The 18234-nt window shown below is 44.7% G+C and overlaps 1 protein-coding gene across 2 annotated transcripts; it reads right to left on the bottom strand.

Annotated features, from left to right (window-relative positions):
• Window positions 1-122: 122 nt before the first annotated feature.
• DCSTAMP (dendrocyte expressed seven transmembrane protein) lies at window positions 123-16949 on the bottom strand. Of its 2 annotated transcripts, XM_017885164.1 has the most exons (4): window positions 16883-16949; window positions 7176-8216; window positions 1612-1920; window positions 123-673 (listed from the first exon to the last, which is right to left on the bottom strand). In XM_017885164.1, the coding sequence occupies exons 2-4, from the start codon at window positions 8202-8204 to the stop codon at window positions 599-601; spliced, it is 1413 nt and encodes a 470-aa protein (XP_017740653.1). In that variant the 5' UTR covers window positions 8205-8216; window positions 16883-16949; the 3' UTR covers window positions 123-598. The 2 variants fall into 2 exon arrangements, with proteins under 2 accessions (XP_017740653.1, XP_017740654.1); XM_017885165.1 differs by lacking the exon at window positions 1612-1920 and having other exon boundaries at window positions 7378-8216.
• Window positions 16950-18234: the final 1285 nt, after the last annotated feature.

The raw sequence follows: 18234 nt of genomic DNA, 5'->3' as shown, positions 1-18234 counted from the left end.
CCGTAGGCCACCTGTCATAAATATCAGCCAGGGGATTTGCTAAAAGAGGAGAAAACAAAATAGAGGCAGGTAGAGGGCAGAAGTGCAGGTGGTGGTAAGAAGAAACTAGGAGCTGCTAGGAATGGGTTTCAGAAAGCGTTCTTTAATAAGGGGGCAGGGAGGAAAGAGACCATTGTGGAGGCAATAGACATGCAAGACATTAAGGACAGAAGAGTTTGAAGATAGTTTGCTGGCTTTTTACATGTATGTTCCCCTTGGCACTGTAAGGCTGTCGTAGAGATTTCAACTGTTTTTGTTTTCTTTTCTTTGAACATTATTCTATGCTGAAACTCATCACCAGGGGACCCAGCTAGAGTCCTATTACATTGTGACACAGGCGAGATCATGTGGTTTGTTTGGAAGACAGACCACATAACCATTTACCTGGCAGCTCTTTGGCTTTGAGGCATAACCACGTGCTGCAAGGTGGCTCTGTAAACTCAGACTCCTGAGAGGACTGAGTCACATAGTTCTCTATTATCCAGCATGAATAGTGACTGTCATCATAGACCTGAGGAGTACTGCTGGTGCGATGTGGCTGAGGAGTACCCAGGGTATCTCATGGCTTGTCTGCACTTGCCATGTCCATTTGCTTCTTCCTAATCATTTTCAGGACTGGAAGCCAGAAATGAATCTGAAGAGACAGAAAAGTGGATAAATGGGCATTGGAGTTGGAGTCATTTAAAATGCCTCTGACATAAATTTTTCATTGTGGGGTTAAAGACATTGGGGAAAACAGCAAAAGACTGAAATAAACAAGCTTATTTTTGTGGGTTATGTTGGTCTTCCATTGTCTATGGGCTATTTCCCAACTCTGTAAGTTGCAGATGGCTGATAGAAACAATGTGAGTGATTCTTGTCCATGATCTGCATATGAACTCCGCCCAGTAGAGTACAACTGACCCCTCCCATCCACCCTTAAAGAAAAAGACAGTTTTGCATCTATTAAGCAAATTCGTTGGGTATTCCTGATGGCCTTTATATATCTGTGTGTTCTTTGAATTATTCTTTGGCTGTAATTTTTCTTACCACTCCCTCATTAATACGTATGTATTAAATTACATAAAATTTTGATATATGTCCATTTTATACATGCATGAGTCTATGCTTTTATTTATATATTTGTATATATATTATTATATTTTTATCTATCCTCTCTCTATACACACATACACATACACTGGAAAATGAACAAATTCTTTGGCATTTACAAAGCTATAGTAGACATTTCCCTGTCTGTTTTTTCTTTACCTAGGAAAGCATATCTTATTGTGCTTTGTCCTTTAATAGTCAACACTAAGGACCTCTCCACTCTACAATGACTGAACATACTTACTTGAAATGAATATATTAAGAATAACTTGTAGTATCCTTTGGATCAGCATTCAATTCACAGAGGTAAGAGCCCTAGCCACGTATGTTTGTTCGTTTTCCCCCAATGTCCTATCTACTCCTGGGATACAAGCCCTGATGTGAAGCTGAAGCATTAAGTGCTTTGAAGTCCCCTTTCCCATTTCCCTCTCAAACTCAATACTTCCTCAATTGGAGGTTACACCACCATCTTGGCCTTACCTTTGTAAGATAGAGACTCAGCCGTTTTTTGACTTCTCCCAGCGGCTGCTTTGATCTTTTTTTAAGCAGCTTTGCATGCAGGTATTGGATGCGCTTCCTCTCCACGCTGGGGTAGAAGGATGCTGACACCAGGATTTTAAGTTGCATAAGGATAGAGGACAACAGTCCCAGCATCACTAATATCACAAGAATGACACTGAGAGGAACCCAGGTCTCAGATAGAAGGAATTTTGGTTTCGGGATACAGTTGGGTTCAAACACAGATATATTAAAGGAAGAATCATGGAAAATATCTTGAGTTCCTTGTTTCTAAAATGAAAGAATAAAATAATCATGATGCATGCCACTTTTGTACTCAGTCCTTGTCTTTCTCAGTACTTCCCTGCAGCACACGGGCTTTGGCCAAAGGAACTGTCACATATTCCTTTGTGTGTTATGATTGGAGCAAAGGAGAAGAGATGTGTCTTATTTGTAACTATTGCAGTGTTTTCTGAAGTGGGTTTGTAGAAATACAGTAAAGATTCCCTTGACAGAAGTGTATTAAATACATTTTTTCACTCTATCCCCTCTTTTGAAAATCACAATGCCCATTAGACTGTTGAAGGCTCTGAGAAGTAGGCAGAGGAATCTTTTAACTTTAGCCAGTTTTCCTAACAAATTTGATCACATAACTCATTTTCATGGAATATTTGTTTCTACATGTTAGGACATATGGGACAAAAGAAAGAGCGGGGAGTCAGCTAAACTCAGGGAGAAGATTGCTTTAGAACATAGCCCCTTAGGACCCCATCATATCGTCCCAATACCCCTTAAGCAGACCACAAGGTCACAAAGATGTTGAGGCATTAAATTATGTTCTACATCTGCCTTCTGGAGCTTAGGGGGGATTATTCTTATTTAGGTGCTATATTCCCTTCTAGGTTGATACATTGGCCCTTGAGCCCACGTTATTGAAGGAGACTCTAAAATCATGTTTGGGCAGGTCCTAAAAATAGGAAAATTTCTCATCCCTATTGGATGCTCATGAGAGGTACATTCCTTCCTTTTTGAAGGCAAGAGCATAAGCCAGTTGCCCTCAGCAGACTGCCACAGAGGGCAGGAGATGACATTGAGCCACCCAGCCAAGCCACCCACAAGAGAGTGTGTGCTGATCCAGCTCTTTCTTTCTCTGACCTGGGAAAATCATTTAATCTCTCAGTGGATTTGTTTTCTAATTTGGCAAAACAGGAGTTAATGGACCAGATCCTGCCCATGAATAAACTACTCCCAGTGTAAATTAAACACCTTGGGGAAGGAACATTAGCTTTACAGACTGGGGTGCTTAGTAAGTTATTATCACTCTAGTGCCACAGAGCCCTGGGGCCAGGAAAAGGTAAATGACTTCTCAAAAAGATCCCAACCACACCCAGAGGACACTGGGCACCTTGGATCTATCCCGGTGCCTGTGGAGACTCTGGAAACCCCAAACCTGGGACCTCTACACAAATGTCAAGTCAAATCTATAATTTCCCCAGCACGGTGCCAAAGCAATGAAAAACATTTGTGTTGCCTCTCTCTTTCTCTTATTAAAAAAATAGTCTGCCTACAATTAAATAGAGAGAGTTCAGTCCCCAGAGCAAATGCACTCTTTTTAATACTAGTGAAGAAACAAACACATCGATTGAGTTCGTGATGAGAAATCCTGCAATAAGAAAGCAGCGGGTGTTCGGTCTGGGACAAAGTTATTTTGTCTAGAAATTTAACTGGGGATTTTGCAGTTGGGAATCAGTGCTTCAGAAAGTTTGAGTCGACACTTTTGTATGGGGTTGGTTGAGGGTAATGTGGAAGACAAATTAATTCTTTCAAAATGCCAAGCAATATACTAAATGGTACCCCAATGTTTTAATAGATATGTTCCTCTGTTAAATAAACAATTTATTGGCACAGCACTAAGCAATGAATGGAGGGCAGGCTCTGGTGTCAGCCACTCCTGAAAAGTTAATGCTGCCAAATGCAGTGAACACAGCAGGTGCTCAGTAAGTAGAAACTCTGGCTATTTTTATTTACACTGCCCACCCACAGAGCTAGCTCTACTTGGGTCATTTCCCATCTTCTTTATTTAAAATAGATATTTAAAATCATACGAAAGTGAGAAAGAAATATTGGCAACACCTTGAGCCAGTGTTTCTCTTCCTGCGTGACTTTTCCTTGGCAAATGTGAGGCAATGGTGAATACCAGGAGCCCCCAAGGGCGCTCTGGCATAAGGGTAGGGCATTGCCAGTCATGCAGAAGCTGGCTCTTGGCAGCGCAGTCTCTCAGATACAGCATGAGAGAGTTTGAGAAGCGCTCCCACAGCAGTCTCGTACTCACATCTGTTCCAGTGCCCACCACCCTGCTGTTTCACGTGTGTACACAGTGACCTCCCTCCCAGGACATAAGCCCCTCAAGGAGGCCCTCACAAACTAGACATCTTCGCACCCCCAGGAATCAGCAGTGCCCAAAGAAGAAGGTGTCAGGACATTGTCATTGGAAAGCTGGATTTTTTTGGAATGCAGAACTTGCTTTTTTCCCCCTCTATCTAACATGGTGAGAATCACAACACAGGCATGGGTACTGGCTAAGAGAGAAGTAAATGAGAGAGAAGAAAAACATAGGGGAGAGAGGGAGAATTGAGGGGGGAAGCCAAGAAAGGAGAACACAGGAGGGGAATGGGAGGGAAGGAGCGAAGCCCTTTTCCTGGCCACCCCTAAAGATCAAGCATGTCTGAAATTCTTGTTTGGCTTTCAGCTAAAACACTACTTCCATTATCCACCGCTCCAAATAGCTAGAGCAACAGCGTGCCTTGTAATTAACGGGATTCTTCAGGGGATGCAGAGAGCTCAGAATAATCAACTCTGAGAAGCAGCCCAGGCTTAGGAGGGCAGGAGCCATGGGACTAGATCTGCTGAGCCAGACGAAAGGGGAGGAAAAGTGTGGATGCAGCAGGGGGATTTGAGGCCCTGAGAGGGAAAGAGAGAAATGGCAAGTGGGGCTTCACGGGAGGGTTTGCAGGCAACATTGTGGCCGTTTTTCCTCTGTGATTTCCCCAGCAGCTGGCACAGCCTAGTGCAGCTTGAGGAACAGTAGGGCAAATCAGACCCATAGAAACAGGTACTGGATACCCCATAAATATGTACAATGATTACGTGTCAATGAAAAATAACCATAAAAATTACAAATAATAATTTTTTAAAAAAAGAAACAGCTGTTGGCGTTTTTGAGGCAGGAGATCAGCAGGACTTGTTTACTGAGCCTCTGTCATGACCCTGTGGATAGAAACAGAATATAACAAAGAAACCAGCCAAAATCATCTAGGACCAAGATGGTGATGAAAAAAACCTCTAGTTGTCCTCGCTGCTCATTATATGCTAATTATAATATATTTGCATAAGGCACTCCTACCAGCACCATGACAGCTTACAAATGATGCCATGGCAGTAACCCAGAAGTTGTCTTATATGGCTTGGGAACTCCCCACCGCTTTTCCAGAAAGCTCATGAATAACTCACTCCATAATTAGCATATGATTAAGACTAGGTATAAATACAACAGACCAACAATCCAGGAGTGCTACTCTGGGCCACTCTGCCTATGGGGTAGTCCTTCTCTGCCTGTGGAGCAGACATTTTGCTGTACTCTGTTCTAAAAAACTTGCTTTCTTTCACTGTCAGCTCACTCTTGAATTCTTTCCCAAGCAAAGCCAAGAACCCTCCTAGGCTAAGCCCCAATTTTGGGGTTCACCTGCATTATTTTTGCCAGCCTGGGCTAGTGTACTTAAGCCCAGCATGCATCACATACGTGCACATACACACCTGCACATGTGCATACACACGCCATGTCATTCAGCCTGGCAATTTCTGGGTTAAAAAACAATAAGGTAAGTGTCTGACAATATCCAGATCCTCTGAAATGTCAACATAAGCACAAATATCCACAGACAAAATGGAAAAGAAATGATAAACGATGGGATGCCCCATCCCCACCATCTTCTCTGTTTGTCCATGGTTGCCAAGAGGAGAGAGAGGGAGAATAGAGAAGAGAAAGTCAGATCCCTCAAGATGCAGGAGGCACCAGCTCAGAGACAGATGCTGTCCTGGCTAATGAAGATTTTTCACAGATCCATCTGATGGCAATTAGGAGTTAACTTTCTGGCTTTGTTCTTGGAGTGAAGGGTTTAGAACAGGGGTTCTCAATCTTGGCTGCACGTTAGAATTACTCTGGGAGGTTTTAAAAATCTCTCACCCCAGTTCAATTAAAACAGACTCTCTGGGGATTCTGGAGAGAGGTATTGAGTTGGTTAGTTCAGCTCCACAGTGATGCAACTCTGTATCCAAGGTTGAGGACCTCTGGTTTGGAGGGTCCTTGCTTTCCAATATCTAGGCTAGAGTTTCTCAAAATGTGGTCTGTGGACCACCTACCTTGAAATCACAGGCATGCTCATTTAAAATGCTCTCCCAGTTAAAACAAAATCTGTGTAAATCGAGGCCTGAAACTCTATATCCAACTCAAGAAATTCTTAACACACATTTAAGGCTGAGAACTAGTAATCCAATCTCTCTCAAAACACCAAAGTGTAGCTGTGTAACATTTTTAAAAGTGGGTGCTACCAGCTACTAGCACCAGCCATTTTACTGGGTGACTTAGGAGCCCTTTTCAACAATCATCCTTTTAAACATTGCGCCGATGCCTTGGGAATCCTCCTGTGTTTGATAATGACTCAGGATGCACAGCAAAGTTCTCGCTCAGAGGAGGTGCTCAAAGTCTACTTGCCCAAGCTTGAGGATGAGAAGAAGGCAGGTCCTAAATCCCTGTCTCTTAGGTTCCCGCCAGATAGTCTTGCTTGGGAATCCACTTCATGTTCAACCTCAGAGACACTTATTTCCACATTTGAGTGTTTGTTGACTGTAGGAGGCTGGAGGATGCCCTACAGATACAAGGTCTTAGTGCCTGGAACCTGTTAATGTTACTTTATTTGGAAAAAGGATCTTTGCAAATGTTATTAAGTCAAAGATCTTGAGATAGAGAAATTACCCTGGATTATACTGGAAAGTCCTAATACAATCATATACATTCTTTAAGACAGAGGCAGAGAGAGATTTTCCACATGCAAAGAAGAAAGTGATGCGATGACAGAGCAGAGATGGGAGTGATGTGGTCACAGGCAAAGGGATGCCATTGGCCACTAGAATCTGGAAGATGCAAAGAGTGGCAACAGCACCTGGGTTTTAGCCCAGCGACACTCACTTTGGACTTCTCCCCCCAGAACTATCCGAGAATAAACTTCTGTTATTTTGAGCCATTCAATTATTGGCCATTTGTCACAGCAGCCACAGGGAACTAATGCAGAATCACACCCTAACATCGGTACTTCAATCCAATTTAACCTGCATTTGTTGGGTTCCTTCTATGTGCCAAGCACTATGCCAGGCACCAAGGATGCAAAGGTGAATAAGCCACTTCCCTGCCTTGGGAGGTTCATGATCTTTTGCAAGACAGACCAGCAAATAGCCAGGATACACCATGAGAAGTACCTGTGGGTCCCTACCTCTCCGTGCAGCTTCAGGCGAACCTCAAACCCTGGCAAGCTTTGAAACTGTTTGCTCACTGAGAAAATGAGCCGATACAGCAGATAATCTACAGCTGCAAACAGCACCCAGATGCCAAGATGGGTAAGTATGGGGAGGAAAAACAGCCCCAGGTTTTTCCTTTCTTTAGGAGTCGGCCAGAAAGTTGGGATGATGACATACTTCCTCCTTTCCTCCTTATTCAGCGGGAGCACACAGGGCCTCTGTTGAAGTCTCTCCCTTTCATCAAACTGAACAAATTGTCTGGTGATATAGATGTTTTCATACTTCCAACCACAAGGGCCCAAATATCGCTTCATGAAGAGGCCAGTGCCAAGTAGGACGAGCGAAAGCCCTGCAAAGGCAAGTAGCTTCTGACCCAGGGAGGACAACACCTCTGTCGTGGTTGCCATCTGGTACAAGATGCTCAGGACTTCCCCTTTGCTGTCATTTAGCTGTGCCTCCAGGATGTGGCTGGGACTGAAAAGAGAGACTGCCAGGGTCTGATTCCAAGAAACAATGTCATCAAATACACTTAGTGGAGTGGCAAGGCCATAAATCCACTGAATTGCCTCAATATATTTTTTCAAAAGTGGAAAATGTATGGAAAAGCTCTTTGCCCTTAGGTTGCAAGTCATACCATCTAGGAGACCTTTAAAGTTGTGAAAAATATTTTCTATGTGTCCCAAGATGACGATCCCTGTGCCAGCTGCAATCAAAGCGTTCCTGCCTTCACGCAGGCCACAAGAGAGAAAGACCAGAAGAATAAAACATCGTGCATGCTTGGAGCAACACAGCAGAACACATGTGATAATCCAGAAGCCAGCAGCCGCCATGACTGATGATAGAAACCAGCAGAAGGCCACAGAAAGGAGGCCCACTGAAATAAGAGCAACCAAACAGCAAACTCCCAAATGCTGGATAAAGTCCATCCGTCCAAGGCTTCTTGGAGACAAGTAAATCTCCCAAAGACTTAGGAAGATATCAGTGCCTAAGGTCCAGATACCCATGCTCCCTGCGTCCTGAAAATGAAAAAGAAACCAAGGTCAGAAATTGCTTTTGAATGTCCTCTGACCTTCGTAAAGGCCATGGGGGTAGACTGACTGCAGAAAAAGTGGCCATAATTATTTACTCTTCCTGTGTCCTCTCCCTTGAAATATGACTTTACAGCTTCTTCCACCTTCCACCACCAAGAGATGAGGTCTATTCCTCCAACCCTTGCATCTGGGCTGGCCTTGTGACTTCTTTGCCCAATCGAATGCAGCAGAAATGCCAGTGATGATCCTGGGCCTTGGACTCTCTCCACGTGCTCTCATGGAACTCTGCTCCTGCTGTGTTAAGTCCAGCTGCATTTCCCAGCTATCGCTGCTGTAACAGATAACCACTGAGTGTTTTAAAGAAGCATATATTTATTCTCTCACGGTTCTGGAGGTCAGAGTCTAAAATGGGCCTGCAATGCTGTGGTCCTTCTGGAGGCACTGGGGGAGAATTTGATTCCTTGCCTCTTTCAGCTTTAGAGGCAACCTACATTTCCTGGCTCATGGACCCTTTTTCTGCCATCTCAAAGCCAGCAACATTGCATCTTCCCTCTGCTTTTATCCTTACATCTTCTCTCTAGACTCCGATCCTCCCTCCTCCCTCTTACAAGAGCCCTTGTGAATATGCTGGGTCCACCCAGATCATCCAGGATAATCTCTTCATCAAGAGATTTAATCACATTTGCAGGGTCTCTTTTACCATGTGAGATAATATATTCATGGGTTCTGAGCAGTAGGACATGGACAACTCTGAGGGGGCCATTATTGAGCCTGTTATACCAGGCTGGAATGCTGGATGACGAAAGGCACCTGACCAGGCAATTCCATCAGCTCAGCCAATAGCCATCCAACTGCCAGATGTGAGAGAGGCCATCGGAGACCAGCTGGTTCTCAGCCGACCCACCGGCTGACCACAGACACGTGAGCCATCATAAATGCTGATTTATTTTAAGCCACTGAATTCTCTACTGGTCTGCTAGAGAGTCATTGTTTATTGATAAGAGTAACAGTCCTATATCATAAGCCTTAATAGTTGAGCCCTAGGCTGATAGGCTGAAATGTCAATAAACTGCATTATGAAAGCTTACTCTTGAATAATCGTCTGTTTCCTTGTGCTCAGTTTTACAGACCAGAAAGCACACCAAGGGCATCCAAACTTAAATGCAGCTTTGGACTGAGGCCATTGTGTCTCCGCTCTGTAACCATGGCTTCTTCCCTCTTATGCCCCTGCCCTCTGAGAAGAGTTTCCTCCTGAGACTCTTACAAAGAAAAGAAGAAGAATATTTATTTTGTGTCACTGAGATAATCATTTTTTCTTTTTTCCTAGACCTGGAATAATTAGAATGAAGGCACTGTGGAGCTGCTAACACACCATCAGCCACACAGATGTAGGTCTGTGATGCTCTCAGAGAGACTTGGATTCATTTGGAGTGATATATATAAAATAAAATCGATATTCTCTCCTGATTGACATGAAAATATCTAATAAGCGTTATATCATATGTATGGGATTTTAATGTGGACATTGATCAATTTTTAAACAATCTCAAATAAATCCCTTCTCATTAAATAGGATGGGTCTGAATTTACTGAGTAGCTGAATATAGTGAGAGCCAGTGAATTACATTTGTCTTGTAAGATGAACCCAGGCATTGGCTAGAGGTTGTGCACTGAGCAAACAGAGGTGAGGAAATTATTCTTTCTGTGTTCAGGCCGAATGAGGTTAATGAAGGGCAGAAATAAAATGGGGGGAATAGGCAGGTTACGAGTAAATGTGTAAATTTCTCCACCAAGAATAGAGAGTGCTTGCAGTTCCTGTCGTATAATCTGAATGGAAATGCTCAGAGCAGAAAAGAGATATGAGGTGAACTTGAGTGTTGAAGAGGGGTCACTGCCATGTGGAACTGGCCTTAGTAGAGTCCAGATCCCACATATGAGGATGTTCTGACAGCATCAGCAGGAAAGGGAATTAGAATGGTAATTAAAATGGGGGCCAGCAAAAGGCCATAGTTCCTTTTTCCTGCAAGCTTGCTTCCTTTTGGAATCAGAGTTTGGACTGAAGAGTGAAGATAGAGACGGGCCTTACCATAGGCCCCTGTGCTGCTGAACCTTCCCTGGCATTGTGGACTGAGTCAGACAGGCTCCACGGCACAGGCAAGAGGACTCTGCAGGTGGGTGGGCAGAGGGCAGGACACCCAGCACCAGAGGAAGTCAGGAGCTGCGGCCTCTCCTCCCAGGCATGACTCTTTGCTCTCCCATTGCTTTGGGTTTGACCCCAAACCATTACTTGATTGATACCCTAGAAGATGTTAATTATCTATTACATTGTAGGCACTTTTTATAAAGCATCTTTCTACCCCTGCCCTAAGCCTGCAGATGGTATTTGCATCTGATACAGTGGAAACTGAGGCTTGGAGTGCTTACTGGAATTTGTCAGCAGTCACACAGTGGAGATGGCACAGCAGGATTCAGGCCAGACTTCCAGGCTCTGTTGTCTGTACCATGCCCCAATTCCATGGTTCTGTGTCATGTGACAGGACCCTCAGCTCACTGTTTGTCCCTGCTGGAGGCATCACACCTTCTGCCAGTGGCTGTTAAGAGCTGACCTGGATATCACAAGCCCATTTCCATTATCTGCTCACTTTTTGTTCCCTGCATCAAAATAGTTGACTCTGTAAGGATATGTCTCAAACTAGCAGATTCTTCTTTAAAGGAAATCAGAAATCCCAGCTGCTTAACTTTTTTCTAATTTCCTTTATGAGGCATCATTTTGCTTCCTTTCTAAAATATTAATAATGTGTATTCTGGATTCATTTTTCCTTTCTCTTGCCTTCATCCTTGTACAGTGTGTTCCTAATACAGACATTTTCTGAAAGTATGAAAAGATTTATGGACACATTAACATTTTAACATTCTGCAATAAAATCTAATATCAATTAAATAAGATATACGACTGCAATTTTGTCCTGTAAGAAGAACATGTTTTCTTAACAGGCAACAGCTCTAATATTCTCCTGCTTAGTTTTGTGTTGAAAACAGCATGTCACCAGACACCAAAACTTTCTGCGGTGAGAGGACTGAAGGTATCTTCTCTTATTTTACAGTTCAAGCCCCAGAGCAGAATTTAGGCCCACGAGCCCAGAGGCTGATGTTCCAGTCTGCCCTTTTGGCATCGTTGACTGAGCCATTGATTTCTTCTCTGTTCCTCATTTTCCCTAACTGAATATATGACCTACCTGCTCCTTTCGGTTTAATGAGGGGAACCTTAGCAAGAACCTTAAGACTCTCTGGATAAAAGGTCCCCAGCAAATGCAACTCATTTCTTGTTGTTTCTTTACTGCCACAGAAAATGAAGACTGTCCATTCTCTGCTCTTTAGGCAAAGATTGAATGCCCAAGCTGACGGGAGGCTTAGAGATAGGCACTGGAGGCTGAGCGTGGCGGCTCATGCCTATAACCCCAGCACTTTGGGACACTGAGGTGGGAGGATTGCTTGATTGAGCCCAGGAATTTGAGACCATCCTGGGCAAGAGAGAGAGACCCCATCTCTCTTTTTCAAAAACAACAACAAAAAAAGAGATAGGAGCCAGATTGTACCAACCTCCAAGGTGTACCACCCTCCAGGCATGGTGACGCCATCCATGCCTCCTTTAGACATCTGCTGATTTCTTTTTGGCTCCTGTGGAGGTGCGGCCATTCTGCTGATCTTCCTTCAGATCTTTCAATTCTCTCCTCTTAGGCAAATTGGTGAATTGGAATTTTGATAAGCTAAGCAGGTGGTTTCTTTCTCAAAGACTTTGTCAAGCAGATACCCAGATTCGTAAATTTTATTTTTTGAGCTGGAGGGAATCATAGCTCAGAGCTTCTTAGACTTGGGTATGTGATCACTGGAGGGAATCTTGTGAAAATGCAGATCCTGATTGAGAAGGTTTAGGGTGGCCCCTGAGAGTTGGCATTCCTAACAAGTTCCCAGGTGCTGCTGAAGCTGCTCTCATGAAGGCCAGGCTTCAGGTAACAAGCTCTGGAATTCAGCGCTGTCTGATAGAACTGTCTGTGATGCTGGGCGTGCTCTATATATGCGCCGTCCAGCATAGGAGGCACTGGCCACATGTGACTATTGAGCACTTGACAGGGCTCATGCCACTGAGGAACTGAATTTGATATTTTATTTGATTTTAATTAATAAATTTAATTAATTTTAGTGTTATTTTATTTAATTATGATATTTTTAATTTTAATAAATCATTTACATTTAAATTAAGATTAATTAAAATTTAAATTACTTAAAGTTAAATAAATAACTGGAGCCTTTGTATTGGATAGCACAAGTCCAGATGATTTTGACTGACACCTCCCTGGCTGATAGTCACAGTCGAGGAAAATAAAATCCAAAGAGGCTAAGGGACTCTAAGCTAGGAGTGAGACCCCCGGTTTTCCACCACTTGGTGACACATTTCCCATCACATTCATATCTCATCTCTGACTTTTCATGAGTCCTGTTTTAAAATTCCACTACAGTTCCTGAGTAATGGAATTAAAACTTCCCATGTACCTGTTGTCATCTGCCAGTGCTGCCATAGCAGAATCCCACAGGCCGGGTGGCTTCAACAGCAGAAATTGATTTCTCACAGTGGTGGAGGCTGGAAGTTCCAGATCAAGGTCTGGCAGGGTTGGGTTCTGGTGAGGACCCCTCCCCGGCTTACAGACAACTGCCTCCTCTCTGTGTCCTCACATGGCAGGGAGAGAAGATGGGTGAGCTCTCTGGTATCTCTTCACACTGTGTTACCTTTAATTAAGTACAAAGACCTTTCCAACATGGCACCCAGAAATCATTTTACCCACTGCTCTGTTTGGCTGTCAGTCTGTTGTCTCTCTCTTACACAATAGTGAGGCAGTTACATTTTCCTCTTCTTATAGGGACACTAATCCTATCAGATGAGGGCTCCACACTTAGGACCTCATTTAACCTTAGTTACTTCCTTAGAGACCCGATTTCCAAATACAACCACACTGGGGGTTCAAACAAATTGGCAGAAGACACAAACGTTCTGCCCATAACAGTACCCAGTTGGCCCTCAGTCACCACAGAATACATAATTAGAGAAGCGGACAAACTATGGCTTGTGTCAATGTCTGAGACTTAGTGAAATACTCCTAATAATAAACGGTAGTTATTACGGTGTTACTTTATGCCTGGCCACAGCATCTGATATACATGCTTTCTAACCCTGTACTATTGTAGCTATATCTTTTTAGATAGGAAACTGGGGCTCAGAGAGGTTAAATAACTTGGTAAAAGCTCACACACCTAATAAGTGCAAGAGCCAGGATTTTAACTCATGTTTAAATGACCCTGAGGGGTCAGAATGGACAATCGCTCAGCCCCTCTTTGACACGATCTTCATAGAGCAGCTTCTGAATTTGGTTGAAATGTATTCCCAGGATCCCAATCACGCACGCATCCTGAAATGCAGATTCACCATGCCAGGATGAGCTGTCCTGCATTGTCAACCACATCCAGGGTCCTCCCCTCCTCTGCCAGCACAGCTTTATTGAGCCTTCTAAAGCTGACTACAGCTCTCCTTTCCCCAGGTAAACACTTGCTCTGCAGCATCGTGCAGCTCATGAACCCCTATGTTTTACTCAGAGACTGTAACAGCCAGTGTTAGGCTCACCTTGCTCACCCCTTAACGTCAGGCACCCTGGACGCAGGCCCATCCTGGTCTGAGGTCCAGATCAAGGGCTGTCTCTCCCAGGGACGGGGAAGAAAAGTGCATTCGGTGTTGGTCTCACCTTCCCTGTTGAGCTTGGATCAGGAATGGGGGCTCATCCTGTCCCGTGCAGGCAGCACTCAGATTTTCAAATGCCTACAGGGGTCAGACAAGCACTGGAAACAGTGAAGGAAGTATGGAGATTCAGATACTCCTTGGGAGTGTGGGGTGTGGGACAGTGGGCCATGGGTCTCTAGGGTGCTGGAGAGCCCACGCCCCCATTTAACTTGCAGGAACAGCAGCCTCCAACCCAGCAGATTTTCTTCAAAGCTCTCTACAGAGGCAGTCACCAGATTTTCTGACTTTTTTTTTTTTCAAGTCAGAAATCTAGATTTCTTTGGGTGACATCTTCTTGTTCTTAAAAAACTGTTGGCTCAAATTATTTTTAAACACTCTGACGGCTGATTTTGGCCACGGATTGTGAGAGTGCAGCCTTGATCAACAGATGACACTCACATGCCTCTCTTCTCTCCTCTCTGGCCCACTTCTCACCTTAGCCCTCCTCTTCTCCATTTCTCTGAATTACCTTTTCCCCTTTTATCCCTGGAGACATTTAAAAACCATGCTTAAACTAAGTTCCAGTCTCACACATAAAGGTTTTCCTCTATACCTTGGAAATGTTTATTTTTACCCAAAGATTTCTAACTGTTTTATTCCCCTCCCTTGTGCTTACAAAGTCCCTACCTCTGCCTCTCCATCTTTTTTTTTCTGGCAGCTTCTAAAAGTTTACCTGGTCCCTTTAACCTGTAATTTCTCTTTACCTTGCCTCCATTGTCAATAATGTCTATTACTGACTCAACATGCTTGTGTCCCCAGGATACAATACCTGCTTCTGGCTTTTACCAACAGCACTATCCCAAGAGTAATGGCCTCTTTCTTGCTTTTATCTCAGAACTGCAGTTTCTACCACACCTCAGGCAGGGAAGCCTTAGCTGGAGTCCATAGCAGAGTGCCACCAAGGGCCCTATCCCTCTTCCATGGGGTTAAAATGCTTTTTGTGTGGCTAGGTGGAAGGGAACAGGAAAATAGCAGAACAGGGTTAGGGATGAAGAACCCTGATTTGAACCGAGAGCCCTGCACAACCATGCCGTCTGGGCATCTGGCTTGAGCCCACATTTACCTGCTTTCATGCAGGGCCAAGCTGTTGCCACGGGAAACAGAAACAGCCAGACTTCCACATCAACCCTGCCCACGCTAGCTAGCAGACACCTCTGCAAGGTGCCTACACCTTGATTGTTTTCCCTGCAGGGGATCTGTGTCAGTGGGAACATCGAGAGCCCCAGCATGGAGGGCACAGGGCTCACAGCCCCCACTCACAGAGCTCTGTTTGGCCACCTTTTTGATGAGTCAAGGAGACCGGCATTCCCGAGCACTGTCCTTTGAGCACAGATCAACTTTCAAGGTGCGGATGAATGCGTCCTTGCTTCAGATACAAGGTCCAGTCAGCAGCCACAAAAAAATGGAGCCATGAAATAATGAGAACCTCCACACGAATGGCCCACCCTAGGAGCTTTCTAGACTGGGGATTATTGAAGCTGCACATCACCAATGTGGCTCCAGAGCTGGCAAGCAGACACCCACAGGCTTACTGCTAGTGAAAGTGTGGGAGGAAGAAGTGTGACCTTCTCTGGAGGAAAGGCCAAGAGACAATGACCATGGGAGCATCTTATTGCTCCCCTCTCTCCCCATTTCCAAAGCTCCCGCCTCATCTGATGTCCCGCAATTCCCATTAGGTGATACCAGTTCATTCTGACTCTGCCTGTGCAGAAGCCAATGGCTTATGCTCAACAAGCCCAGATAGGTCTGCAGACACCCCAGGGGACAATAAACCCAAACGGACAAGCACTCTGTTCTTTCTGTACTCCTCAACCAGCCCTGCCAGTCCCCTGCGGGAAACCAGTCTGAGCCCATCAGCCTCCCTCATTGGCTTGATGTGAATCTCATTTTAAAAGGAATTCGAACAAAGGGCAGAGCAGAATAGGAAAATAGCGCCAAACAGGGAGGCCTGTGGCCCAGCCTGCCTCTACCCAAGCCAGGTTGTGTGGCCTCAGATAGGTCACGTCACCTCCTGGACCTCAACTCCCATGTGCTAGCTGAGTTCTCAGGTCCCCGCTAGCCCTGTGCTCTCTGAAATGAAAAGTGCAGTGAGCAGCGGAGCTGGTTCTTGGAGCTGGCGTTCTAAAGTCACTTCTGAGACAGAACATCAAAGCCCAGCACCTGGGAGTGGAACAAAAGAAGAATGGACGGTTTCTTTTCCTTTTCATTTTTTTCCCTTTCTTTTTTCATAAGCTCTTGCAAACTTACAATGTGGTTCAGAACGTACCGTTCTCTCAGACTGCCAAAATAGCTTGAGCAGGAGCTGCGGCCTTCATTTCAGGTAGAGAGAACTCCTCATGACTTTGTTTTCATCGTTCTTGCCTTGGGAAAGCCAGCAAATGCCTTCCTCTGTGAAAACAGCCTTCACACAAGAAAGAAAAGATTAATGAACGCTGCTAGGTAAACAGAATAGCAATTACTGAACAATTCAGCCCATTGCTGTGTGTGCCAGGCACTCAGAGCTGCGTCGTCAGGGAGGCAGGACTGAGCCAGCCTAGGGCTCCCCATAACGACCAGGAGGCTTAGCTGAGGGGATTCATAAAGCAGGGGGTGGCTCGAGTATACCCAGGCTATGCCTGTAAGAAGATATTCATGCTGCAGTTTTCCCTGAGCGGAGGATATTCAGATACCAACATGAAAAGACTTTCTGATACATCCATACATAGGGAGACCGTTGGGGTAGAGGGAGCCTTAAAGTATGCTCTGGTTGTAATTGTTTATTCCAATTTACTAGCACTTTTTAAAAAGCAATTTTAGAAATAAGATTTTCCGAAAGTTTACTTACAGGTTTCTCTCAGGTTCTTCTTCGAATGCAGAAATGCACTTCCCAAGGGCTGTAGGTCTTGATATATAGCAGGAAAAAGGGAACCAGAAGTGGTGAGAGGGTCACATCACCATGAATCAACCTCTGTATTTCCCCCATAAAGTGACTAAGTCATTTAATATCAATGAAGAGTAACACTGATACAAAGGAATAGCATATTTCTTTCTAGCATTTTCCTCAGATAGATGCTCTAGAAATTAATTATAGAAAATAATGAAATCAGATATTTTCAAACACAAGAGAGTGAGTTGTGAAAGCTTGGACGGCCTCTCTCCCTCTTTCCTCTTTTCCTGTCACTCCCGTGCTCCCCACGTCCACTCGAGCCATTGGGAAATGACAAGCATCCGCCATACCCACCTCCCATCCACACTCCAAGAGGCAGATGGCACGTAGGAGCCGCCTCTGCACTCATGACCCCAGACAGGTCACGTAATTGGTTTCATGCCTCCCACTCATACATGTGACTTTCCATCTTAGAAATTTAGTTTCCAAGTCAAAAGGACCAGCTTGTGTAGTTTCAGAGAGTTAGGAAAGTCTCAAAACCTTTCTACAAAATTATTCTTTGCTTTTTGATGGAGATCCCTATTATACCTGCAAGAACTTTTATCTTAAAAAAAAAAAAGAAGGATCAGAATAGACCCGTGGGCTCAGGCTGGGCACACAGACTGCATGACCCTCATGAGTCCCTTGTGTAAAGGGCTGACTTAGTCCTGGAGATGAAGAGAGCTGTTGAAGTGAGATGTTTTCATTTGAACAAGAAGGATGGGACTGCAATGTGGGTGTCTGATCAAGTCATCCAGAAGCAGCCATGGTGGCCCCAAGGAAGGGAAGGGTCAGGGAGTGGGCAGGATCTTGAGGAAACAGCCCCAGACTTTGGTGAGTGGGAAGTCACTGGTGTTTCTGGAAGAGCCATTTAGGCAGGGGCCTGGGGGTGGGCATCACTCTTCAGTGGGCTGGAGCGTGAACTGGAGTGGGAAGAGGGGAGGAGCAAGCCAACAGGCTTGACTGGACAGGATTCCTTTGTAGTGGTGATGGGGATGGAAATGGAGAGGGAGAAGGCAGCAGTAGAGATGTAGTGGTTTGAGTTTGGGGAAGACTAGATGAAATTTAGCATATCAGCCTCACAAAGAAGAACAAAGATAAGAGAGAGAAGATGTTGGTACTCTCTGAGGAGGGAGGGAGGAAAGCTGAGGGCAGTTGCAACCCTCTTGGGGAAGGAGGAGATGGAGCCTTCTGAGAAAGAGGAGTGCAGACAGAGGTTGCTGGATCATGGAGAGCAAACCTGGGGGCAGCTGCTAGAAGAAAGAACTTGG

This window comes from Rhinopithecus bieti, unplaced genomic scaffold (genome assembly GCF_001698545.2).
Source record: "Rhinopithecus bieti isolate Rb0 unplaced genomic scaffold, ASM169854v2 scaffold_13352, whole genome shotgun sequence".
NCBI lineage: Eukaryota > Metazoa > Chordata > Mammalia > Primates > Cercopithecidae > Rhinopithecus > Rhinopithecus bieti.
The sequence above is the reverse complement of the archived record's forward strand: the minus strand, read 5'-3'. Positions and strand labels throughout refer to the sequence as shown.

Coding starts and splice junctions, on each gene's coding strand:
- DCSTAMP (XM_017885164.1), bottom strand. CDS start 8,204: ATGGGTATCTGGACCTTAGGCACTGATATCTTCCTAAGTCTTTGGGAG. Junction 1,921..7,175: donor GCCTGAAGCTGCACGGAGAG/GTAGGGACCCAC, acceptor CTTTCATTTTAG/AAACAAGGAACTCAAGATAT. Junction 674..1,611: donor TGAGTCTCTATCTTACAAAG/GTAAGGCCAAGA, acceptor CTGTCTCTTCAG/ATTCATTTCTGGCTTCCAGT.